This window comes from Chenopodium album, chromosome 7 (genome assembly GCF_948465745.1).
Source record: "Chenopodium album chromosome 7, dcCheAlbu1.1, whole genome shotgun sequence".
NCBI classification, from domain to species: Eukaryota; Viridiplantae; Streptophyta; class Magnoliopsida; order Caryophyllales; family Amaranthaceae; genus Chenopodium; species Chenopodium album.
Window position 1 is genome coordinate 71,842,685 of NC_137840.1, and position 19,177 is coordinate 71,861,861.

The 19,177-nt window shown below is 34.6% G+C and overlaps 2 protein-coding genes and 1 pseudogene across 3 annotated transcripts; all 3 read left to right on the forward strand.

The window, feature by feature from the left end:
* Positions 1 to 707: 707 nt before the first annotated feature.
* LOC145639430 (phragmoplastin DRP1E-like) lies at positions 708 to 7,023 on the forward strand (annotated as a pseudogene). Its single transcript, XR_014114884.1, has 15 exons — positions 708 to 1,022; positions 1,121 to 1,184; positions 1,297 to 1,404; positions 1,852 to 1,953; positions 2,068 to 2,118; positions 2,225 to 2,286; positions 2,871 to 2,961; positions 3,058 to 3,122; positions 4,379 to 4,573; positions 4,675 to 4,794; positions 4,881 to 4,951; positions 5,334 to 5,558; positions 5,714 to 5,764; positions 5,856 to 6,230; positions 6,626 to 7,023. The product of XR_014114884.1 is annotated as a phragmoplastin DRP1E-like (transcript).
* A 1,176-nt stretch (positions 7,024 to 8,199) lies between these two features.
* LOC145639431 (uncharacterized) lies at positions 8,200 to 15,665 on the forward strand. Its single transcript, XM_081690670.1, has 14 exons — positions 8,200 to 8,416; positions 8,587 to 8,723; positions 8,811 to 8,931; positions 9,025 to 9,089; positions 9,187 to 9,300; positions 10,339 to 10,413; positions 10,540 to 10,578; positions 11,114 to 11,185; positions 11,972 to 12,085; positions 12,910 to 12,981; positions 13,070 to 13,106; positions 14,090 to 14,202; positions 14,698 to 14,904; positions 15,118 to 15,665. The coding sequence occupies exons 1-14, from the start codon at positions 8,335 to 8,337 to the stop codon at positions 15,208 to 15,210; spliced, it is 1,341 nt and encodes a 446-aa protein (XP_081546796.1). The 5' UTR covers positions 8,200 to 8,334; the 3' UTR covers positions 15,211 to 15,665.
* Positions 15,666 to 16,161: 496 nt separating this feature from the next.
* LOC145638381 (signal recognition particle 9 kDa protein-like) lies at positions 16,162 to 18,870 on the forward strand. Its single transcript, XM_081689348.1, has 4 exons — positions 16,162 to 16,378; positions 16,492 to 16,560; positions 17,980 to 18,073; positions 18,458 to 18,870. The coding sequence occupies exons 1-4, from the start codon at positions 16,307 to 16,309 to the stop codon at positions 18,532 to 18,534; spliced, it is 312 nt and encodes a 103-aa protein (XP_081545474.1). The 5' UTR covers positions 16,162 to 16,306; the 3' UTR covers positions 18,535 to 18,870.
* The last annotated feature ends 307 nt before the right edge of the window (positions 18,871 to 19,177 follow it).

Sequence of the window (19,177 nt, forward strand, 5' to 3'; positions counted from 1 at the left end):
GACGTTAGAATTGTAAATAAATAGGAAGTAATAAGAAGCGGATGAGAAAAAAGAATAAGAAATACACCGAGAGCTTGACATATCAATGGTTGCTTTTAGAAGAAAGAAGGAAAAGCAAATGAGAAAATTTGGAAAAAAATGTTAATTGTTAACCAACTTATATAATTCTAACCCAATCTGGGCGTGAAATTTCTCTCCAAAATGTGGTAATGAACAATTAACACAACTACTAACATTGGATTAGCGTTATAGGGTACGGTTGAATAAACACCTTAAGTTGGAGGGTATATCTTGTAATTTTAAAAAAATATGGGCACACCTTAGAAACTCAATAACCCTGGGCATAGCTTAGAAAAAACAAAAAAAAAAAAAAACCTCCAGGGAGAACATCAGCTTAGCTACTACTCACCGCGCTCTCTCCAACGGCACCGAAGGCAATAGACCAATAATAGTAGTGGGGACTGGGGACCGGACCTTTCCTCTTTCAAATTTTGAAACTTCAAACTTTAAAGACTTTTTTTTTTCCTTGAAACCAAATTCAAAGACTAGAAACTGAGTACCATTATTACGAATTTTATGTTTTTATTTTATTTTATTTAAATTTAAATTGAAAAAAAAAAAAAACATAGACTGACCAAAAGACTCTTCTCATAACTTTCATTCCTTATCCCCTATTTTCTCTCCATTTTAACATTAAATTAATATTTTTATTACAATACATTTCCAAACTCCCTCTTTTCTTCAGCGTGTCAAAAACCCCCCAACTTTCTCTCTCCTCCATTTCTACTCCCCTGCTTCTCCACCACCACCATAACCAGAACCTTCTTCTAATCTTCTTCAACACTCAAACTTCGAATTTCTAGGGTTTCAATTTTCCAAATATGTCAACTATGGAGAGTTTGATTGGACTCGTCAACCGAATTCAACGAGCTTGTACTGTTCTCGGCGACCATGGCGGTGGTGACACCTCTTTCTCTTCTCTCTGGGAAGCTCTTCCTTCTGTCGCCGTCGTCGGTGGTCAGGTACTTCTGGTTTTTTCTCTCTCCTCTTCATACTTCAATTTCATCAGTTTTTTCAGTTGAATTTCAACTTTTATTGTTCAATTTTGTAATTTTTGTAGAGTTCTGGAAAATCTTCTGTTCTTGAGAGTATTGTTGGCCGTGATTTTCTTCCTAGAGGATCAGGTTGGTTTTTCTAATTCATCAATTGAGATTTTTTTTTTTTTTTTTTTTTTTTTTTTTTTTTTTTTTTTTTTTTTTTAAGTTTGAAGGTTGTAAAATTGAAATATTATGGTAGGAATTGTGACGAGACGGCCATTGGTGTTGCAATTGCATAAGACAGAGGATGGATCGAAAGAATATGCTGAGTTTTTGCACTTGCCGAAGCGTCAGTTCAGTGATTTTGGTATATAATTCTTATCCATTAAGCTAATTTTTACTTCTGTTGTTTGTTTGAAGGTTTGTAAGTTTATAACTAAAGCATGATTTAATTAGTGTAATAACATTTTGATTTGATTAGTAAATGATGGAAGGTTTGTTCTTGTTGAGTTTCTGCACTTGCCTAAGTGTTGGTTGGTTTAAGTTTTTTGACTGTTTTGGTTTGTAATTCTCATCCTTTAGCTTGTAATTTTGATTTGTTTATAATTTACGAGTAACATTTAGAGACGGAGGGAGTAGAATTGAAGCGTTATTCGTTTCATGTATCTTTGTCATTCCTTTTGTTTTTGCTAAATGTGCTTTGCACTTTTTAATTAGTTACGTAGTATTACTGTTTTGCCATCTCTGACACTGGTTTGTGCAAAGGTTATTTTTTTTTGAATGATATTAATTTTTAATGTGTGTTCGTTTTTAGCCCTTGTTCGTAAGGAGATTCAAGATGAAACTGATCGAGTAACAGGAAAGTCGAAAATGATATCACCCGTTCCCATTCACCTCAGCATTTATTCACCTAATGGTAAAAAAATTAATTTACATCATTTTTGTCCATTATGCAGGGCTTGCCTTATATTTGTGCTGTGCTTTGCTAGTGTTATTGAACATTTTCTCACTGTTTTTACTGCTTTTTTAGTTGTCAACTTGACCCTCATTGATTTACCTGGTTTGACAAAGGTTGCTGTAGGTGAGCTTCCCAGCTTTTTTTTGGAATATATATGAATATCTAAGTATATCTTTATTAGCTTGTTGTTGAGTTGGGTTATTTATTTTTTAATGGTTTTTAATCCCAGAGGGTCAGCCTGAGAGTATCGTCCAAGACATTGAAGACATGGTTCGAACATATGTTGAGAAGGTAATTACCAACATCATCATCGTGTCTCTATTTTTGGTCATGTCTGTACTCTTATCATAATATACTGATTACTCATCATCCAGACCCTGTAATTACAACCTTTCTGTCCACCTCCATGGTTACCATGCAAGTTATATTTTTATAATTTTATGGATTGCTTTGTAATCATAAAGCATCTATGCGTATGCAATATTTGAATCTTACATTCCTGTACGCTTTGATTTCTTTTACAAGCTTAGAGGAGGGGGCTATTACATATTGAATTACTCAGTGGGTTTTTGGTTAACACATTTTGGGAACTAAAAGTGGATTTGAAATAGAGCATATCCATACTTGTATTTTAGTTTAGAAAAAATGCCTAAGTTGAAACAAGGACCCACTCTCCAAATCTCTTAGTTATGAAGTTCCTCCGACAAGCCCCACCCAAGTTTTTTTTCTTTTCATACTGAGGATTCTAGTTTGAGTCTACGTGTTTGGATGACAGAGTGATATATCTGCTCTCAAAGTGGTAAGTGTATTTGGTTTGGAGTTATTGAATGAAGTAGTATACTGTCATTCTAATGTTATAACATTTTCTTTTATAGCCCAATTGTATTATTCTGGCAATATCACCAGCAAATCAAGATATAGCAACATCAGATGCCATGAAGCTTGCTAAAGAAGTGGATCCCAATGGTACTTTGATTTTTCTTTACATGTGCTTATATTTTACCAATTGTTTTCTCATCTTAATATCTTTGTCCTGATGAGTTTTTAACATAAATGTTCTAGGTGATCGAACCTTCGGTGTTCTAACAAAGTTGGATCTGATGGATAAAGGGACGAATGCCTTGGAAGTATGTTACCTTTAGCTCAAATTCTTTTTCTTGTTCATTATATAGTTCATGGTTAAACCAAAAACCAAGTTAATGGGTTAGATCTACTTAATTTTTTGTTTTTTTTAGTGTAATATATATTTAGTTCTTGATACTATACTTTTACATAGGCCTGGTTGGTTCTGTGTGGAATTATCCCAATAAAATCATATTTTTGCTATTTTGTATGGATTACACATTACCATGTGTGATTCTCTTTGTTACTTTGGTTATCCAAGTTATCTTATCATTTGAACACCTTGAGTAGATATGGCTGGCTCAACTATGTTACTTGGACTCGGGTACCCATGTCCAACATGGGTACGTGTCCAAGCGTCCAACTCGGCTATTTTGTGAAAAAATTCCATGATTTTGAACTAAAAGTGAAGTGTCCGGGTGTCATACCCATGTCCGAGTGTCGAGGGTCCGACACCGGTACGTGAGGTGAAATGAAGAGTCCGAGTAACATAGGGCTCAAGTAGTTACTGTAAACAAATTAAAAAAAAAAAAAAGGGAATTCTCACTTTCAAATAAATTCTATAAAATCTCGAAACATAAAGTTGTACTCCTTAAGTTTTATTGAAAACTAAAAATCATCCCCTTTATTCATTTTCTCCATTTTTTTTTTGGTTATTTTGTAACTTGCTTACTTTTATTCAGTTCAATTATAAATGAACTACAGAAGTCTCGAGTAGTCTACCTCCCTTCGAATAGGAATCCCCTCGAAAGAAAAAAGAAGTAACTTGAAATTTAGAAGGAATTTTCTGGTGTGTGTATTGCTGTATTGCCTATTTAGATCATGAATTTTCCTCAACGTCTCAACGGTTCTACTACTATGCCTTAAAGCCTATGTATCTAATCTTGCTATGTAATCCTTGGAAATTAATGTGAAAGTATAGAAAACCTCAATATAGTCTTGAATGGTTCAACAAGTCAATTTTATGTGGTGTCTTAAGTGACATACTATTTAGTATCAAAGACATGAATACTTTGACTGAGTTTTACAATGTTAGCTGATAGTGAAATGATTCCTCAATAGTGGAAAATTGCGTTTATAATTAGGGGTTAGGGACCAAAAAGAGTTTAAGCCACCAGTTTCTTAAATCATGCTTTATGTTGTAGTAACCCTTCCTCTTGCCTGTTTAAAACATCATGTAAAGGCTTAAATTAAATACTTGAATGTGTGATACTTGTATGATTGATACTCTGATTTTTTACCCTTTCCTTCATTGTACAAGGTTCTTGAAGGAAGATCTTATCGACTTCAACGCCCCTGGGTGGGTGTAGTGAATCGTTCACAGGCAGATATCAATAGAAATGCTGATATGATGGCTGCAAGGCACAAGGAGCGTGAGTACTTTGCTACCAGCCCTGACTACTCACATTTAGTTAGTAGAATGGGGTCTGAGTATCTTGCAAAAATGCTTTCTCAGGTATAATTCTCTGGGCCACTCTATTCTTGATGAATTGATGGCAGTTATGTGTTGGTTTGATTTTGTATTTGCTGACAAATGATTTCTCTGTCTTATCAAAGCATTTGGAGTCAGTAATTAGGGCTCGTATCCCGAGTATAATTTCATTGATAAACAAAAATATTGATGAATTAGAAGCAGAATTGGATCGTCTTGGTCGACCTGTGGGTGTTGATGCTGGGGTGAGTAACTTTTCCAAAATTAATTTTCCATGATAGTAAAACGTATCAAGACAAACTTCTTCAGTAACTCAGACGTTATATTTCAGGCCCAGTTATACACTATCTTGGAACTTTGCCGTGCATTTGATAAGATATTCAAGGAGCATCTAGATGGAGGGTAATTCCCCTGCCTTCATACAAGTTTTGAATTAGTGACAATGTTCCTTTCTTTACTCTCCAGAATTTATTATTCAACTTTGTTTCATGTGCATTTTTTGCTGATTTGAAGGAATTATAAGTTATTGTTTTCACTATTTTTCTATAACTTCACGCTTTAAAGCTCTTCTTAAGCTTTAATATTTACCATCTTTTTATGCATATATATGTGTGTTACCACTTGTTGTACTTGTTACTACACATTTTGCATGGATAATTATAATTCATCTCCCTGGAAATCTAGGTTCTGTGTTAATGGCTGATCCTTGATTTATCAAATTCTGTTTCAGATTTCAAATTTCTTTATACTCATAATTATTTTAAGGTGCCTACATTCTTTTTAGGCGTCCTGGCGGTGATCGAATATATGGTGTTTTGACCATCAGCTCCCTGCTGCTTTGAAAAAGCTGCCTTTTGATCGATATTTGTCTCTACCGAATGTTAAGAAGGTGGTCTCCGAGGCTGATGGTTACCAACCTCATCTCATAGCCCCTGAGCAAGGTTATCGGCGTTTGATTGATGGTGCTTTAAATTATTTCAGAGGCCCTGCTGAAGCTTCCGTTGATGCTGTAAGTGCTATCTGTTCTGCATTTCTATTTCATCAATTGTCTTTATCTATCTCCTGCTCATTGTCACAACTCTCAAACACAATTGGTTTGAGAAGCTGAGGAACATTAACTCAGATTTTTTTTGAAGTTATTTTCTAAATATTTCTTTTGTACAGGTTCACTTTGTATTAAAGGAACTTGTAAGGAAATCAATTTCAGAAACTCAGGTGAGATTTGAGTTTATAATGTTGTAGCTTTTAGATTTTACTGGTTCTTTTTTTTATGGGATTCTTGAACTTCTTTTCTTTCAATGTACAGGAACTTAAGCGCTTCCCTTCCTTGCAAGCTGAACTAGGTGCAGCTTGTTATGCGTCATTAGAGAGATTCCGTGATGAAAGTAAGAAGACAGTCATTAGGTTAGTGGACATGGAATCTGCATACTTGACTGTGGATTTCTTCCGCAAACTTCCTCAGGAAATGGAGGAGAAGAAAGGGGCAAATCCGGTAGCCCCAAATGTAGATCGATATAATGAGGGGCATTTTAGAAGAATAGCATCAAATGTTTCATCGTATATAAATATGATATCGGATACACTTAAAAACACCATCCCCAAGGCGGCTGTTCATTGTCAGGTCAGGGAAGCTAAACACTCATTGCTGAATCTCTTTTACACGCAAGTTGGCAAGAGAGAGGTAATCTTATGTTTTAAAAATTTTATGCATGCATTTCATGATTCTGTGCTGTAAGCTCCATTGTAGCTATGGATTGGATGAATTTTACACTCCTGCATGTGCACTTTTATCTATTTAAACAATTATTTACGTTTTAAATAGCATGGAGTACTTGTGCAGAAAAATCCAATAGGTAATGTTATTGGCCAAGTTAGCAGATAGCAATCTCCACTAAATTACTTATGAATTAAGTCCGAAATTCCCTGCAGTCGTAGCTCAGACCTGAGATAGACCTTATATACGAAGTATTAAAGTTTACCCGCCCAACATCTCATCTTATATTGGCTGAGTAGTACTTTCTGAGCTATCGGTTCAAGTTGGATGAATCTGAAATATTTGATTCCATTTGCTTTCAGGCTAAGCAGCTTGGACAGATGCTTGATGAAGATCCAACATTGATGGAGAGGAGACAAAAATGTGCCAAGAGGCTTGAATTATACAAGGCCGCAAGGGATGAGATTGAGTCCGTTTCATGGGCTCGATGATAGTGTTCGAGTTTGTTCCATTTAAAATATATATATAAGTTTTGTATCATAGCCCCTACTATTTTTAGTATATGTCTGACTTGAGGTTTAAGCTAATTATTGCCTTTTGGACTCTGGGAATTATTTTGCCTGCATCACTGGAGCAGGTTATTAGATCAATGTTCCAACGGCATGGCATAAACATGTTTGTCTTGTAAATGTCAGTCCAACAGAAGCATATGTGCAGTTGTTTTTTCTACTCGTAGTATTTTGTTGTGTTTTTTGTTTTTTTTTTTTTGTTTTTTTTTTTTTTTTTTTTTGACAATATTGCTCACTTTGCTCCTTTGTATGTTGGTTGTACTGAAGAATTATTGGTCCATAGGTAGGAGCATAAAGTGAAGCATTTTGGAGCTACAAAGATACTTGATTAATTGTGAGCACACCATCAAAGCATCCCTCCTAGAGTAGCTGTTAATACGAATAACATAAACTTTTTTGGCCATGCAATGTTGATGGTGAGCAAGACTGGAACCTGGAATCATCATAATCGGGTAATAGAAGAGTTTTGGTTGTACAATAAAAAATGTTAAAATTAAAAATTTTATACTAAAAAGTAAAAACCTTGATAAATCAATAGTGACAACTGACAAGCTATACAATGTCCTATAAAAAAAAAAGGAAAAAAAAAAGCTATACGATGTTCTTATTTTATCAGGTAATGCCCGTATTTAAATATAAATGGACAAATATACTCTTGCGTGTATTCCAAGTTTTTATTCTTTGGCCTCTAACTCAAACTTTCTCTCCTCCAACAAACCACCACCGACTGAGGGCAAGGTCATCGGACACATTAACAAAGTTAAAGTCGGTTTTGTTTTGGGTGGAGGCCAAACGTCTAGTTTTTTTTTTTCTAAACTTTAGGGGAGAAATGCCTAGAACTATCGAATATCAAGAATTCGATAGTTCTAGGCGTTTCTCCCCAAGAACTTCACTTTTTTTTTTTTTTTTTTTTTTTTTTTTTTTTGCGCCTTTTGTATATCATAACTTTTTATATTGAAATCGAATTAAGACAAATAAGATATCGTTAGAAAGCTTTGAAGGGAAATTTTTTTAGTAAGGACAAGAATGTGTCTTTGATTGAAATGATGGTGGTTTAATAATTTTTATGGTAGTATTTAGCATTTAACTAAAATTCTAAAAATGTAAAATTACTCTTAAAAGAAAAAAAAAAAAAAGAGTACTACTCTAACTCCGTTTCTTTTTAGTTGACACATTTCTATAGTCACGTTTGCCAATGCACAACTTCAACCATTTATTTCTTTAAACGTTGATATTTTGAAAATATAAGTCGTTACGAATCTAACAAGATTTCACGTGATTATATTATAATTGTTAAAATTATCCTTTAATTAACCGTCTTATAATAAAATTAACATAAGCCACGTCTTACTTTGCCTTATGCCTTATGTTTCACCTTAACTTGGAATTTCTTCCCCTTGACTCTCTTCCTCTGGGTATCAGTTGAAGGTCTGTAACTCTGTACTCGATAAGTAACTAAATATACCCAGCTCTCAACTTTTGGCTTCCCCAAATTTACAAAAATGATTGGAGCTTCCAATATGCTGGAGTTATGGCGGATTCCTTCTAACAAATTATTGTTCGGAACCTCCAAATTTATCAAAGGTACAGTCTTTTGTTTCCTTATTGTTCAATTGAAAATTTTATCAAGTAGATAACTTTATCTACTGTATTAGTTTGAATGATTAAGTTTTTTTTTTTTATTGGGTTTTCAATTTAATCAACCTACTTTGCTCGAATTTCTGAGAAATTGTCAAATGTTTATGATTAAGCAGGTTCTAGACAATTACCCCAAAGAGCATTTTATCCTATAATGTGTTTATGCAAAGAGATACAGACCACTACTGCTGAAAAATTAATGGGTGCAAGTTATATTCCTGAAACCAAATTCAAAAAAGAAATCAAAGTGAAGGTAATTTCTTTTTTTTTTTGGTTTAAATGTTTCCTTGTTTGTGTTCTAAATATTGCTATGTTTAATGTTCTATTGGAAAATTATTAGGTTAATGAAACCATGAAAATCGAAGGTATTGGTGCTTTTCAAAAGCTACCCATGGTAATGCCATCTATTGATATAATCCAATCTGCTATACGGAAATCTAAGAAGGTTTCAGCTACAAAGGGTAATTGGTTGTTTTTGTGATTATGTTGATTTGCTTGGATATTTGTGTTTTATGTGAGATTAATGGCTTTTAATCTGATTTTGGGATTGGCAGGCATTGCTAATATTGCTAAGCGAGAGAGGAACCGGGGTGCTAAGCAACTTGACGCGCTGATGAAGGTAAAATATTCGAGTGTTATATAGTTTGTGTGTTTTAGTTAGTCTTTTTATCAAGTGTAATTAACTAACAGTTTATCTTCTTTGTTTGTTTGGTTAGGAGTTGGCAGTTCCACTTAGAACTTATACAGAAAACTTCCCTAACAAAAACCATTTGCATCCTTATGAGCGTTCCCTTATTGAACTGACGCTTGGAGATGGGAATTATGAAGAGGTAACTACTACGTTCTGATATTTACTCTAATATTTTTGTCACTCAGGGTATTAGTATTACTTTTGTTGTTAGATGTGTCTATGAATCTTTAAAGTTGTTGAGAACGTGAATTCATTTGGGAGAATGCCTTGATTCTTGTACTATAATAATAATAATGCAGTAAAGAACTTATTGCAAGAGGAGTATTGGATGCAGTTAGCTCAATCTATATCCGTAATTAAGAATTTCTAGGACTAATTGGTATTGACTCTAATTGACGATGTTCAAATTAATGATTTTGAGGCCCCCCTTTATTGTATAACAAGTTATGTAAAATCAGAAGAATAGTTTAATTTATGAAGGAGAGAACTTGTTCCTGAAAATTACAGGGATTGGATTGATGTTTCTGCAGGAGGAAGGTTCTTCAGAATTTTGTTTCTGCAGGAGGAAGGTTCTTCAGAATTTTCTTCCCTATATCCGTTAGAGTAGAGTGTACCTGCCAAGTTCTTTTATGATGACTTTCCTCACATTTCTAAATTTCAGATGAACAGAGATTTGTAGGAGAATAGATAACATTTTCAATTGTGTAGGTTGCATAGGGGAATATAGATGTTTCACTGATACACTTGTGTCAGTATATCTATTATTGTTCATGAATTCAAGTCACTGAAATCTTCTATCAGGATAAACCATAAAAGAGTCAAGGATAAGTGGATGGCCTTTCAAGATATCAATGAGAGTCTAGGAACTATATTGAGGAGTTCTGGTGATGTGCTTTTATAGAGGATCGTTTTCTTTGAGAAAGTCTACTGTGTACATTGGACGGGTACTGATGGAACAACATTATTTGTAGTTTCTTAATTCTGACATCTTAGGCAGTTGTAAGTGCACATCATCAATCTTTTTGTCTGTTGGGTGGCCTTCTAGTTATTGTGTTTGATTCTAAAGTAATTTCCTTATATCAGTGTAGAACTCCGCTTGTAATAATTTGGACTCGATGTTTGTAGTTTATTCTATAGCAAGCATTTATATGGCTTGTGGGTCCTTGATGTTCTGCAGGTTTTGTTGAAGGTAAACAATCTGCGAAAGAAGGTTACATCTGTTGGAAAGGAACATGCTTCTCTTTGTGCCAAGGTTGATTATTTATTAATTAGATCTTTGTCTTATTCATCATTGCCTTTCCTTATATTTTATTTGTTTATTTATTTTCGTAAGAAATTATGAATAACTTTAAATGATACTGAAATTTGTGCATTGCAGTCGTTGACAAAGAAAGAGGCAGAGGAACGGTTGAACGAGGTAAATACTTGTGTTCCAAGTTTTAAACTACAGTATGTACTGTGTGCAACTGGTTGTGCTGTGAAAGGAATCACCTATTATGTTATGGCCATCGCTGAACTTTCTGTCACCTATTATACCTTTTAGAAAAAATCATATCAGTTATCAAACTAATTTTGCCATATTTATTTGTCACTTAATAATCCTTTACTATTGTTTATTTTTTAAAAAAATAAAAAATTATTGGTGTCACATATTCAAATCTAATATCAAAATATGTACTACGTAGTTTCTTTATGTCATTTATTAAAAATCAGTAAAAATTTCTATCACTTAGTATACGGAGAAATCCCCCCCCCCCCCAGGATACTGATGTTGTTGAATAGCAAATTCCTCTTTAGTAGTGATGTTTCTGAAGTCGTTGCTAGATTTCTCAGTACATGGTTACATGCAGCTGTAGCGCAGTGTAACGATGACACCCAGTACTTGAAAAAATAAATTGTCATGCAAGCAAGTTTGTAAGTTGCTGTTTGTTGATTAATTTTAAATTTTGTAGGGTATAAAAAGAGTGGAAGAAACTTATTACCGTGAAAGAAAGGCCGTTGATGATTTGCTGGATATTGCCAAGGTATGAAACTATGATCCCTTGGTGATGAGGTGAATCACTTTGAGATATTGCATTTTGTGGGGAATTGGCATTGATTTCCATTTTTTCCATTTGTGTATACATGTTCTGGTTATTCATCTTTGGATCTTCCTAAGTGTTTTCTGTTAACAACTTTTCTGCATGCAAATCTCTTGGCTTAAAAACGTAAATGTTGAGAAGACTATTTGACTATTGATCTGTCATTAGACTTGTGATGGACCAATGGAGTTTTAAAAACTCTTGGTTGACAATTCATGATTTGATTAGTATATGTACCCCCTCTGAACTGTGAGTCTGTGACAATCTCACCTTGGAATCAATGGTTGGCTGGCAGATCCATTGGGATGCAAATACACATCTAGTTGGGAAATTTCCTGTTGTTATATTTTACCTTCACATTTTGATATATATGTATGTTATTGGGTGTATTATGAGTTTTCTATTCATTTTCTTTCAAAAATTTGCCTTCAAAAACAGAAATATGACTGCTCACTATGAGAGCCATGCAGGTCTGTTCATGCATTGGATTTATAATTATTACCAACCAATTTTACCAAACTTTTCGGTGCTTATTGGGGCTTTTACATAACTTATTTAAGCAAGTGCTTCTTCTATTAAATGTTGGACAAAATCTTCTACATTTTTCTCACATCCTTGCAAATCTGATTTATGTGCTTCTACCTACCTTTAATGTATGTCTGGATCCATGTGCATTGATGCTACTAAATGGATGTTGGCATCTCCCCTATGATTCATGTTTCCTTGCAGACATTACGAGCTATGCCAGTGGTTGATCTGGAAACTCCAACACTGTCTCTTGTTGGAGCCCCTAATGTTGGAAAATCATCTTTAGTTCGTATTCTATCAACAGGAAAACCTGAGGTATTCAGAGTGCTTATATTGATCTTGATTAATGACTGCTCTTAGAATTACAATTTTTGTGCTCCATTTTCTTCTTGTCCTTTCTGTTGCAATTAGTACTTGTTCTAAATTTTAAATTTAAGCAGAAGACTAATTGACTATTCCACTGGTGTTCAAAATGACTTGGGGTGTGCTGAGGCAACATAGGTTCTACAGCCTTGGCACAAGAAATAAGGAGTGCACTTCTTCAAAATGAGGCACACTTCCTAATGCCAAAAATATTTTGCCCCCTGTACGTAAACAACCCACTGAAATAGACTATTAAACCACATTGTTTAACACCTTGGTGCACCCTTTCTAAACCCTGCTCTTGAGTCCTGGAGCTCTGTTCTGTGTGAAGGAAAGCACTGACATTAAGTTTAAGAGGAAAATATGATTTGTGTAACCTATAGTATAGACTAATGAGCTATCTGCATGTGCCAAATGTGTGGATAAGAGTGGCTAGTTACCTCGTGACTTGAACCAAAGATACAACTTACTTGTTTTGCTATTGTTTAGGTGTATTAGGAGCTGTTTGCTGTCTAACTCTACATTAGATGAAAGCTGGATGATCCAAGAAAACAGAAATTATCTTTTTAGTTATGGATATTTCCTCCTATTATTATAAAAAAAAATACGTACCCTAGCCCTGCTACTCATTTTCTGTGTCTGCTCTTCAAAGCTCTTTAGTATGTGTCTATGTGTAGATTGTGTGGTAGGTATTCTATTGCTGTTGAGTGAGACATGAAGATTTATGATTTTTAAGTTGTGTGGAAAATAACTATCCTTTCTCACTCTTTCTCCAGATTTGTAACTATCCATTCACAACCAGGGGAATTTTGATGGGTCATATTGTTGTGAACTATCAGCGTTTTCAGGTCTACACAAAAAAGAAATGTATTTGTTGCATGTTAAATTGTCATTGAAAATATTGTTTCTCAATTTTTTTTATTTTTTTTTTGACAGGTTACTGACACTCCGGGTGTACTCAAGAGATTAGATGGTAAGTGAAGTTATGTTCTGCGTTCTCCCTATATTATAATTTCTGCTGAACTTTACATTGGAGTTTGTGGATAAGAATTGACAGGATATTTATGGTCTGTTAATGGAAGCCATGTGGTTTATGAGATGTTTATTTTTGAAATTAAGAAGGGTCCAAAACCATGTGTATGAGGATAAGCAAGGGCCAAGAACTAGAGACTAGGATGGCTTTTAGCAACAAATATGATTAGTATTGGCCTATTGGGCCTATTTAATTTGTTAAAATAGGCTTGTCTGCCTATTTCTGATTGTTTATACTTTATTATTGTTTTGTCTTAGATGATCTTCTTCTTAATTTAAAATAGCTAAGTTTCTTCCGAAGATATTGTAGACAACCTGTATAGGCATAAAGACTGATTTTGGAAAGTACAAAAAGTAACCACCAGTATAAACATAGACTAGACCAATTTAGGTAAAAATATACCAGTATAGACTCAAACTTGATTGGGAACTGGGAAGGAATTAATCTAGAACAGTTATAGGTTCCTTGCCATGAAAATGAAATTTTAGGGCAATGTGGATACACTATGCGTTCAATCTTTTACGGAGTATTATTATTTTTATTTTATTTTACTAGCTAATTAACCAAGTGTTTTCCTGGAGCCTAAATTGTCTGTGGTAGAAGAATAATTGCCTGGATGAATGTAAGTCTACTTGTCAGGGACCATTAAAAACCTAATATTCAAAGTACACCATTTCGAGTGATTGTTTCAGAGCTTGCAAATATGTATCTTTACATTTCACACGGTGGACATCGGTACTTGGGGCCGTTGGGGGTGCTAAAATCATATGTTTTTTTTAAACTTCTGTTCAGTAATCTCATGATGTGCTATATTATTTGTTAGCTTTTGGCACTGCTCAAAATGATTGCCTTCCTTAAACAGCTCATAGTGTGTCTGAAGGAGTTTTTTTTTTTTCAATTGCTTCCATTTGCAAAATCTGAAGAGGAGAGGAACAATTTGGAGAAGCTGACTCTTGCAGTCCTCACACATTTGCCAACAGCAGTACTATATGTTCATGATTTAACAGGTGAATGTGGAACTTCAGCATCAGACCAGGTATATTATTTAACTTAAGAAGTGACTTGCATTTAGTCTGAAGACAAGCTTAGATGGAGAGCATACAATGGTTCATCTATTAATTTACTTTGGATGTCCTCTTCTTTTCCAATTTTCTTCGATTCAGAGTTCAATTATGCCTTGGTGTATGTAGTGACTTATAGTCAGTTTTTGAAAAAGCCGGTTGCATCATAGACAAGTATAGTTTTCATGCTAACAAAATAGTCATTTCCCTATTGTTGCTTTAACCTTTTTCCCCCCCAACTATCAGCTCCCTATTAATCTTCAATGACATCAAGCATATAGTGTATCAGTGTATGTCCTGGCATTCTACTGTAGGCTAGGCTCTATGCTCTAGGAAAGCCCGAGTATACGCGGCCACACTGCTATCCAGTCAACTAGAAGAGTGTAAAACATACATGATGATAGCAGTTAGTTAGTTCCTTTACCAATTAGTGATTGATAATTATTTACTTGATTTTGATGATTATGCAGTTCACAACGTACAAGGAAATCAGGGAGAGATTCAGCAATCATCTTTGGATTGATGTTGTTTCCAAATGTGATATTTTGCCTGAGTCCCCTTCCTCCTTCATAACTGAAGACTTGGCTGCTGATAATTTGGATCTGGCAAGATATAGGTTATTTGGGCCTGAAGGAGCCATTCGTGTATCTGTAAAGAGTGGACTTGGTCTCGATGAGGTATATACAACCTTGTCCATGCTTAGGCTCTATATACAGTCAGGATCGAATATCAAGTCTGGTGGAAAATATAGAGATAATATGTTTAACCTTGCTCATTCCAGCTTTATCATTCATTAGGCTCCTGTCATTTCCTATGCTACTTTTCTATAGTTCTTGTTGCAACTGATTGACAGATTCTTAGAGGCATCTCATTTACTTTTTTACTTGCAGCTGAAGCAGAAGGTTCACAATATGCTCATCTCCCAATCAGCTAGGATCAAAAGCGAGATAACAGACCCAGAACCTGCTGCAACTCCTAAATGAAAATTGTTCTATTTCATAGTGCCCTCTGCAGCATGTCTTAATATGATCCTGGTGTAGATTGAAGAAGCCAAGGTCACATAGTGCCCTCTGCAGAATTTTCTGCTCGGATCATCGTTTATAATCAAACTGTTATAATGGAAGAAAATCAGTTATTTCGCCTGTTTGGCACAAAAAGAAGCTCCTCTTTTTGGAATGTATCTTAAATGGAGGATGATCCATTGATCTTGATCCCCCAACACACACCCTCCCCGTAGTTTTTTCTTTGTTTTCTATCGGCCTTTGGAGGAAAGAAGGGGATTTTGCTTGCAATTGTTCTATAGTGATATATTGTCATATAAAGGGTTGGTGAAAAAGTTGCCATTACTTATATGCTGTAACATTGTACAGAATCATGAATGTAGTTCTATGAGTAATTGAATAATTTTTTTATAATAATATTGCATTTTTGTAGTGAATGATCCAGTTGTAAAAGCTAAACTAAGCTAACTTGTGTTGGGTAGCATAAGCAAAAAGGTAAGGGTGTGAAGACTAGTCCAAATCTCATGCTACGTGGAGCTAGTTGTGGGGAATGAGGATGTGGAACGCGCACAAATAGGGCTTGCTTAATCAATGATGGCTTGGGACTATTTCGGACAAGGGCAACCAATTAGTAGTGTTTATCTTAACAAAGTTAAGAAGCGATACATTTCTTTATCGGTATTAATTAAAAATCATATTTTGTCGGTACTCATTGACTTTTGTACGGATACTCGATGCTTAAATTGAATGCAAGCTATTATGGACATAGATTTTTCTCGTCTAGTTAAAATATGTAAATATAAATGTACGGAGTAATTTCGAAAGCTTTCAAATACTTCTTAATCTACTCCGTATTTTTATTTTTTTCACCTAAATTTCCAAAATACCCATTACTTTACCCAAATTTTACAAAAAGTACTCCCAAATAAATGAAGAACAAGCAAACCTCCATAAACCCAAAATCAAAAGCCTAAGACAAACGTTTATTGTCTTCTCTAGTTCTCAGCAAACAAGTTGCAGAAAACAAAATCAGAAAAACCCTTGAAAAAAATCCTGACTTTCTCTCTCCAACTTCATCATGGTCTACGTAACTTCGTGGGATGAATTCATCGAGCGATCCGTCCAATTATTTCGCGCCGATCCTGAATCTGTAAGTCTTAAACACCATCATTCAATCTTAATCTTTTTTAATTTGTTCTCAATTTTTGGTTGTTGGAATTTTGTAAGAAATTGGGTTTGATTATGTTTCTCGTTTCAATGCAGACTCGTTATTCGATGAAATATCGACATTGTGATGGAAAATTGGTTCTCAAAGTTACTGATAATAAGGAGGTATTGCTCGATTTCTTCATGCTTTTTTTTTTTTTTTTTTTTTTTTTGGGAATTTGATTTGTTTTTCTGTGTTAGATTTCGAATTACACCCTTTTACAATAATACTGAACTTGCTAGAATGGTAGTCTTCAGAATTTTCTGTGTTTTTTTTGTTATACTACAATGATCATGCTCAAATACCCATCTGGATTTGAAGCTTAGAATGTACCAATTGAGTGTAGATTAGGGCAAATGATGAAGCTTAGGGTTTATTGTTAACCTGGTTCCAATTTGGCTGTGTGAATGATAGAAGTGATGTCTTTGCTAAATGTTGTGGGTGGAAGAAATTTTCGATATGAAGCTTGTTTGAAAATTAGCAGATGATGGTTATATGTTAGTAGGATTGATCAGCAGATTGCATATGGTAGATTCTGTAAAAGTGTTTGGTGATTTAGGGATTTCTATAATGTAGTGGTGAGGTGTTTTACTCTTTTAACTTTAAGTGTATATTCTCTACTGCACTATGCTACGAAGTAATTTGTGTTAAATAGCACATTGAAGTAATGTACTCAATTCTGCCTAACAAGAACATCACCGTGAACTCGTGAAGGGATATAGTATTGAGATCAAGCTATTAGTAGGTTGAGGATGTCTTTTGGGGTTATGTTGTAGTACTTTGTTGGATTATATCAAGTCTTGTCAAGGCTAATTACTTAAGGTGTTTTTTGAAGGGTGAAATTATCAGATATGTTGAAGTGAGAGATTAATTGGAAATGTTAAATTTGTATTATTTATACTCTTTTGAAGTGAGTCTGACCTATTTAGCATAACTGCTTCTTTCTCTGCAATGCATGGCTTGAGTAATAAGGGGTTGTGAAAAATATATGCTCCAGAAGTTGACATATGTTGCTGAATTTGATTTTTAATTATGCTGATTTACTTTACATCTGAAATTTGAGAGAAAATGTGGTTGTCTGCTGTTAACCGCCTTTATTGATTACTATTGATTAAAATAAAAAAAAATAAAAAGGGCTGGTTTAGGCCATTATCAATATGTTGACTATGGTATTATTTGTCATTTCTTTCTACTGTAGCCCTTGAAGCTTAATTGCTGTTGTAATTGGCATGGTAGGGAAATGTTATTAGCTACTAGCTACACTTTTAGCATCGTATGTATGCATGCGTTTCACATGATCTCCTGGTAATTCAATTGGTTTTTTTTATGCATATGGTGAGACACTGAAACTTGTAGAGGTATTTTTGAAGTACACAGTGAAAGAAAGAGGGAGGGTATTTTCTGATTATTTTTAGTTTATGGATTCTTGTTATGAATCGTGAATGTAAACCTCATTTTCTAGTGTTTGTTCGTTTATCATGACTGTTTTAGTTTGTGGATCCTTGTTCTGAGCCTTGTCTTTGCTTTTGTGATCTCTTTACTAGTGCCTCAAGTTTAAGACTGACCAAGCACAGGATGCAAAGAAGATGGAGAAGCTTAACAATATATTTTTTGCTTTGATGGCTCGAGGTCCTGAAGGTACTAGTCATTTTCTGTTCTATTTCTAACTTCCGAGGGGCAGCAATCGCAGCATCCCCTGAAGATAACTGTGTATCTCTGATTCTTGAAATAATTGATAGAGGATGTATCTCTGATTATATTATTGATAGAGGATGTGCTTTGACTATACATGTAGTATTGACCTCCCCTCTCCCCAAACATGCGCGCACACACACACACTTTGCATGGATATTATATGTGTTGGATTGATAACTCAAGGGAGCAGTATTTAGAATACAGTAAAATGAAATCGTTGTAGACCAAAGATGTTGCTACTTGCTACGGTTAATGATTTTCTGATGATTTAGAATTGCTCTTTTTTTGTCTCATTTTGCTGATAAGTTCCACTTCTGTATTCTGCAGTGGATATAGCAGAAGTCACGGGGAAAGAACAGATGGAGGTTCAGCCATCAAAGAAAGGAAGGGGAAGAAAACAATGATGTGGAAGTTTTGATGTTTGGCTAGAAACTAGGAATTGTAGTTGATCACGGTACCTTACTCTTGCAGTACGAGAAATTTCCTGCAGATTTTTTTTTTTTTTTTTTTTTTTTTTCATTGCTTTACAGATTTTGTCATGATGTCAATATTATTTGAACCAAAGGCAATGGGTATTAGTAATTTTCACAAAGAATGACTCCTGGCAAGGTGACTTTTGCCTTGTAAGTTCATCTAAGATTGTTGTGTAAACCCCAGGCTAATATGGCTCGGAACAAGTCTATGACTTACAAGGAGCATTTACTCATTTTCTCAATATGAATATTTAGCCTATTTTTCCACTTGCCCTGCCGTAGATTTATGCATCAACTAGAATCATGTTACAGAAAAATGCGAAATCGTTCACTTAGAAGTTTGAGGATGATCTGTGATGCTGAGCAGCTAAGCGAAGTAACTATAACAGTCAAGATTACTCCTTTAAATGCTCAATTCCACTAAGTTCATTCCTAAGTATATTGCCACACTTCAATTGTACTGACTTGTTTAGAGAAGATTTTATTTTTTTACTTAAGGAAGATAGAATAAATTGAAGAATTTGTCGACTTGACTTTTGGAGTAATGAGCAGAGAATTAACTGGACTCTGTAAG

Excerpts from the sequence above, each read along its gene's own strand:
- LOC145638381 (XM_081689348.1), top strand. The coding sequence starts at position 16,307 with ATGGTCTACGTAACTTCGTGGGATGAATTCATCGAGCGATCCGTCCAA. Across the intron at positions 16,379-16,491 it reads TTCGCGCCGATCCTGAATCT|ACTCGTTATTCGATGAAATA; the intron begins GTAAGTCTTAAA and ends GTTTCAATGCAG. Across the intron at positions 18,074-18,457 it reads GATGGCTCGAGGTCCTGAAG|TGGATATAGCAGAAGTCACG; the intron begins GTACTAGTCATT and ends TGTATTCTGCAG.
- LOC145639431 (XM_081690670.1), top strand. The coding sequence starts at position 8,335 with ATGATTGGAGCTTCCAATATGCTGGAGTTATGGCGGATTCCTTCTAAC. Across the intron at positions 8,417-8,586 it reads AACCTCCAAATTTATCAAAG|GTTCTAGACAATTACCCCAA; the intron begins GTACAGTCTTTT and ends ATGATTAAGCAG. Across the intron at positions 14,905-15,117 it reads GTGGACTTGGTCTCGATGAG|CTGAAGCAGAAGGTTCACAA; the intron begins GTATATACAACC and ends TTTTACTTGCAG.